This window comes from Ambystoma mexicanum, chromosome 1q (genome assembly GCF_040938575.1).
Source record: "Ambystoma mexicanum isolate Mex_15411 chromosome 1q, UKY_AmexF1_1, whole genome shotgun sequence".
NCBI classification, from domain to species: Eukaryota; Metazoa; Chordata; class Amphibia; order Caudata; family Ambystomatidae; genus Ambystoma; species Ambystoma mexicanum.
The window spans coordinates 1,211,735,871-1,211,742,408 of NC_090922.1; the positions used below are offsets into that span (position 1 = coordinate 1,211,735,871).

Sequence of the window (6,538 nt, forward strand, 5' to 3'; positions counted from 1 at the left end):
AAATCCCCACCCTTTACTCCCATGTGGTGCTTGAGGCGCTACGGGAAGATATTTCACGCCAGAATCTGGCAAGGAGCCATAAAGCTGTGTGTGGAAATACCTACACACTCAAATGATTCGCAAGGAACATTTGGAAGATTTACAGGGAACATTGGTGTGATTTATGAAAAATATTTCAGAGAATTTCTTGGAACATTTGTGAGAACATTCGGGAGAATCTCAAGCCACGTTAGTGAGATTTGAGGAAATCTGTCTCAATTTGACGGCACAACAGGGAGATTTGAAGAGAAAATGAAGCAGGTTAGTTAGCTGTTGTTTATAGTGTGTGCATGCTTATGTGTGTGTGTGTGTGTGTGTGTATATGTACTGCAGGGTACAGGGTTTATCCCCCAGTCAACCCTAATTGCTGAGTGTGTGTTACAGGATCAGGAGGCTCTCATTTGGTAAAGTCTAGAGGCTAATGTCTGGAGGCTGTACGGTGGTGGAAGGCCATGAGGGTACAGGAGTGGAGCAGACCAGAGACTTGGCAGACGTGGAAGGAGCTGGAGGGGTAAGGAAGGAGGCCATTGCACCAACAAAGGTAGTGACATATGGAGTGAAGAAGGAGATGGCAATATCAACAGTAGAGAGAAAGGAGGTGGTAACCTCTGAAGTGGAGAAGGAGGTAGCAACATCAACAGTAGAGAGGAAGGAGGTGGTAACCTCTGAAGTGGAGAAGGAGGTAGCAACATCAACAGTAGAGAGGAAGGAGGTGGTAACCTCTGAAGTGGAGAAGGAGGCGCCGTCATCAGCAATAGAGAGGAAGGAGGTGGTAACCTCTGAAGTGGAGAAGGAGGTAGCAACATCAACAGTAGAGAGGAAGGAGGTGGTAACCTCTGAAGTGGAGAAGGAGGCGCCGTCATCAGCAGTAGAGAGGAAGGAGGTGGTAACCTCTGAAGTGGAGAAGGAGGCGCTGTCATCAGCAGTAGAGAGGAAGGAGGTGGCAACCTCTGAAGTGGAGAAGGAGGCGCCGTCATCAGCAGTAGAGATGAAGGAGGTGGCAACCTCTGAAGTGGAGAAGTAGATGGTAAAAACAGAAGTGGAGAGGAAGGAAGAGGCTACTATGTGTGTGTGTGTGTGTGTGTATATGTACTGCAGGGTACAGGGTTTATCCCCCAGTCAACCCTAATTGCTGAGTGTGTGTTACAGGATCAGGAGGCTCTCATTTGGTAAAGTCTAGAGGCTAATGTCTGGAGGCTGTACGGTGGTGGAAGGCCATGAGGGTACAGGAGTGGAGCAGACCAGAGACTTGGCAGACGTGGAAGGAGCTGGAGGGGTAAGGAAGGAGGCCATTGCACCAACAAAGGTAGTGACATATGGAGTGAAGAAGGAGATGGCAATATCAACAGTAGAGAGGAAGGAGGTGGTAACCTCTGAAGTCGAGAAGAAGGTGGCAACATCAACAGTAGGGAGGAAGGAGGTGGTAACCTCTGAAGTGGAGAGGAGGCGCCGTCATCAGCAGTAGAGAGGAAGGAGGTGGTAACCTCTGAAGTGGAGAAGGAGGCGCCATCATCAACAGTAGGGAGGAAAGAGGTGGTAACCTCTGAAGTGGAGAAGGAGGCGCCATCATCAGCAGTAGAGAGGAAGGAGGTGGTAACCTCTGAAGTGGAGAAGGAGGCGCCATCATCAGCAGTAGAGAGGAAGGAGGTGGTAACCTCTGAGAAGGAAGCGCCGTCATCAGCAGTAGAGAGGAAGGAGGTGGTAACCTCTGAAGTGGAGAAGGAGGCGCCGTCATCAGCAGTAGAGAGGAAGGAGGTGGTAACCTCTGAAGTGGAGAAGGAGGCGCTGTCATCAGCAGTAGAGAGGAAGGAGGTGGCAACCTCTGAAGTGGAGAAGGAGGCGCCGTCATCAGCAGTAGAGAGGAAGGAGGTGGCAACCTCTGAAGTGGAGAAGTAGATGGTAAAAACAGAAGTGGAGAGGAAGGAAGAGGCTACATCACTAGAACGAGGTGGTGACATCAGGAGTGGCAAGGAAGGAGGTGCTTACAGTAAGAGAGAAGAAGAGGTGGTTATATCTACAGAGATGAGGAAGGAGGTGGTAACATCAGAAGTGGAGTTGGTACCAAAGAGCGTGACACCAACGGAAAAAAAGTGAGCTGAATGAGGTGGTGGCTGTCGAGGAGGTGGTTTGGTCTGAAGCCAAAGGCTGGCAAGGAGAGGAAACAAGACTGTGCGAGAAAGAAGGTGGAAGAACATCAGAGCCTGGGGGATAGCCAGTGGAGGACAGTGATTCAGAGGAAATTGGATCTGAGAGTAAGAAAGACAGCCAGCAAGACCAGTGCCTAGTCAGCCAGAATAGACAGGCTCTGGTGGGCCAGGGGGCAATAGGCAGGTCCAGACAGTGGGTGGAGAAATTGGTCGGGGTCAGGGAGAGTACAGTCAGTACATGGAGGGGAAAGGGATGAAGCCTGTGGTTCAGTCAGCCCGCCCCGGGGACAATCCCTAGCTTTGCCTGACTACTCCAACCAGTGACCTGGCCAGTCACGATGATTGACTACCACTGTAGGACATGGGTACATGACCCCGGAAAGCCGGGCTCTAGAACCATCTAAAGAAGATAGTTCAGGCACCCCACGAGCCTGAAACACCAGGGAGGGAGAGGTGCAACCTCTTTGGAACTGGGACTTTGAGGCAAGAACATGTGGGGGGGCTGAGACATGGCACCTAGCAGAAAAGGCACATATCTGGAGAAGACCATCCTGACTTCTTGTTTTGTTACTTTCTTGTGTTTGGGAAGAACCCACTTACTTTTTCAGTAATTCCAATGTACATAATCTTGAACCTTCTTGGAACCTGCTCAACATCACAGCGGAAAAAGTTCAAATGCTTTAAATCTCGTGTTGCTGTGTAAAACTATAACATCAATTTTATGAATATCAATACTCAGCAATACATATTTTTGAAATGATGCCATAACGATGTAGAGTGCTACATATTGAGAAGGCTTATCCCCTTATGAACGTGATTCGGGTTATAATTCATTTGTTTCTGGTATGGCAGCATTCATATGCTTATCACGTGCCTCACTTAAGCAAAAGAGCATTATGGTGGTACACCATCTATTAATGTGATGTCCTCAGACTACAACCAGTTTCTATGGAGGTTACTGCAGTTGATTTTATAATTTGCAGATAAATTTACCTTAATTCATCTCATGCACAGAAATTATTTGTGTGACTTATCCATAGAGGGTACTGTGGCATAGTGCCATAGACAGTCCTTAATTTGTGGGGGTGTTTGCCAGGGCTCAGCCCTGCCACTTATTTCCGAGCCCAGGAACTTATTGTCTCATCCTTAGTTCACTTAATATTTGCTGTTTTGGCAACTTATCAGTTTCACTGTCAGTCACCTGAGAAGCATCTATAAAATCAGAAAAGAATGTTAACAATAATGGTGTTCAAAGACACACTTCAACATCTGTCTCATACAGGACACAACAAGCATGTTATTTTATGTTATGTTCATTTGAATTGTGTAAATCACACATCTGCCATAGTCAGTACATCCATCAACCCCTCAATGAGCCAGCGGGAGGGTTGCAGCTTTAATCCCATGCATGTTGACACTGAGTGGAGCAGTCGTGGGTCGCAGCAACGGTGAGCGGAAAAATACCCATCCATTGGTATGCTCAAAAACATTTGAGCCCTGGCACTTATTCTTTTGCAAATTAAGCACTGGACGTAGACAACCAAAGTGCTCTGCTGCATGTTCATAGGAAGGATGTATTGTCGAAGGATTCCTTCATATAACATTGATGCCCTATTTTAGGCAAGCCTGGGAGGACGTGTCACGCTCACCTGATTCCCACGGAGGCGCAGGTCTGGCTTCGAGTGCTGATGCTTCTTCAATGGTGAAGCGCAGGACTCTGAAGATGGACAGATAGGGCCCCTCTACTCTGGCTTCTCTGGCTCGTAGGAATATTCCCCTGTGCGTGAAAAGGGAGTATTACCTACTGACTGAATAATGCTCAAGCCTCCCACTCCCTTCCAACCCTCCACGATACCCTTCCACGATTCCCCGTTAAGTCTCACCTTAGGGTCTGGAAGGATGAGTTCTCCATCCTGCTTCTGATGCAGGGGCGCGTTGAAACCCAGTTACTTCACTGGATTGAGGTTTGATGGAAGTTCAAATAAGCTTGACTATTCAGGTAAGGCGCTGTAAGAGTTCTGTTGCAAGTTCAAAAGTTCAAGCTTAATAATAATGTTCATTGTCTTATTGCAGCAAGCGCTAACACTTATGTCTTTTTCCCCTTAGGGGCCGGGGTTCGGAATGCCGGAGATATGGCGCCGACCCGAAGTGAAACGTGCAGTTCCAAAAAAGACAGGTAAGTTCTGGATGAGCGTTCGGGTAATGTCTTTGCATTCGCTCATTCAATGTCGTTGTCTTTTTTCCCCATAGGGGCCGGGGTCCGGAATGCCAGGAAGCGGCAGGACCCGAAATGAAATGGGAATGACCCAACAGGTAAGTCTTAGAAGGAAACTGAGCTTTTCCTATTCCCTTCCTTCTCTCACCTTGTTCTTGTCTTTTTCTCTCTAGGCTCTGGGAAGTGGCTGCGGATCCGGATGATCGCTGCTGAAGATGGAGGCGCCCAGGAAAGGTGAGTGAAATGCAGCGCTGCAGCGATCGAAGCGAAATGCTTTTAAAAATGATGTCTTCCCTTTCAGGATCGTCGGTGTGATGTCTCCTTGATACAGCTTTAGCAGGTAAGGTCTTCTTTCTCTCCAATTCTCTCTTATCTCCCTTTGCAGGTGACCCAGGATGCTGACAGGCGTGGCTGAAGTCCAGATGCAGGAGCTGACACGGTGAGCGTCCAGCTGCGAGGAGCAGAACAACGCAAAGCGTGAGTTGCTGATCGGGCGTGGTTTAAATAGCTTTGGAAGAAGTTCCAAGTATGTATCCTTCCCCGACCACACCCAGGTGGAAAGTAGTCCCACAGGTAAAGTAGTTCCATTCAGGCCTCAAGAGGGCCTTGATGTAGCAGCATGGTCTGCATCAGGTAAGTGCACATTAAAACACTTGAACACATGTCTAGCTTTATGAGCCTGGCGCCTAAGGCGCCAGGACAGGGGTCCAACATGAGCCTGGCGCCTAAGGCGCCAGGACTGTGTCCAAAGGGCCCCAGCTTGGGCCCGCTGACACTTCCCTGGGGGGAATGATGCCTGCCTCTGGGGTTGCTGGGTCGGACCTGGCTCCTTGGAGGTAGGCATCATGACAGGACGTGCAATCTAGAAAGTAGGGAGACCGGCAGTATAACTGCAGACAAATAGATTCCCATGGCAGTGAATATTTCGGATGGAAGAAGTCTTCAGGTTCTTAGCCAGTTCATTTTGCAGATCTGGAAAGGCTACTGAGGATTTCTCTGTTGTACCTACTAGTTAAGATCACTAATTAATTAATTGACCAGATACGGCATATCTCACAGGACTAACAACTTGTTTTTGGGTGCTGGCAGCCGCACCTGGACCTGATCTCTCACTTGGGTATACAGATCTTTCAGTTGTATAGGCCCTTCCATTTGTTTTGAACCTGGTGCATGGGTTTTTTTTTTTTTAACATATTTTTATTGTGACCAGGAGTTACATCGGCCAACCGGCCTACGAAAAAGTGTCAAACAACAATTTTACATATTGACCAATGCAGTCACATTAAGAACATTTTCTAATTTTCAAAATACAGAGATGGTAAAAGAAGAAGTATAGAAGAAAAACCCTCATGCTCCGTATAGCTGTGACAGAGAAGTAAAATGGAGGACCGAGGAAGAACAGTCGTAAAAGAGCAAATATGAAGAAGAAAAGTAAAGAAGACAGAAAGCCTGTTTCTCATTTCCACCCCCCTCCCATTTACCCCCCAGGGCCATTCATAAAAAAAAGAACAGTCAAAACACTGAATGTGGTGGAATCGGTCACATAACAAAAATGTGTGGCCGCTTCATCGATGGGGAACATTAACATATCGTGTAATGATGTGTGGTGAGGGATGAATGTTTTGTGTAAACACCAGGGGGAATGTCCCATCGAGATGGGTCAGCGCCAGACTCCTGCCCCTAACGTTTGTTTTCTAGCGCTTTTCGTTGCTTACTACGCGTGGGCCAGGAAACTAGTGCTGCTCCAAAGCGGACATATACCATATGTGGCCTGATTCTCCCTGTAGAATTGGAGGAACGGGAGCCATTGTTGGTCCATATAAGTATTTGTTTCCTTCTCAATAGCTGTAAGGCTCTCCATTTCATAAATTTCTTTTGCTTTATGAAGCCAATCTGCCTTTGTTGGGAGGGAAGATGCTTTCCATTTAATTGTTACACAGACACGGGCAGCTAATAAGAGATTTCTTGGCATGTGTGTTAGGAGCATGTATCTCTCTTCATCTTCCTCCACTCCAAAAAGGACCAGAAGAGGAGCGAGGACTCTTTGGATACCCTCAATCTCATAAATCCACCCCAGGATTTCTTTCCAGAAGAGCTGAATCTGTGAGCAAGCCCACCATTGATGCCAGTATGTACA

At 47.6% G+C, this 6,538-nt stretch overlaps 1 protein-coding gene across 1 annotated transcript; it reads left to right on the forward strand.

The window, feature by feature from the left end:
- Positions 1-460: 460 nt before the first annotated feature.
- LOC138561399 (histone H1-like protein HC2) lies at positions 461-1,063 on the forward strand. The gene has a single exon (XM_069642761.1). The coding sequence runs from the start codon at positions 461-463 to the stop codon at positions 1,061-1,063; it is 603 nt and encodes a 200-aa protein (XP_069498862.1).
- The last annotated feature ends 5,475 nt before the right edge of the window (positions 1,064-6,538 follow it).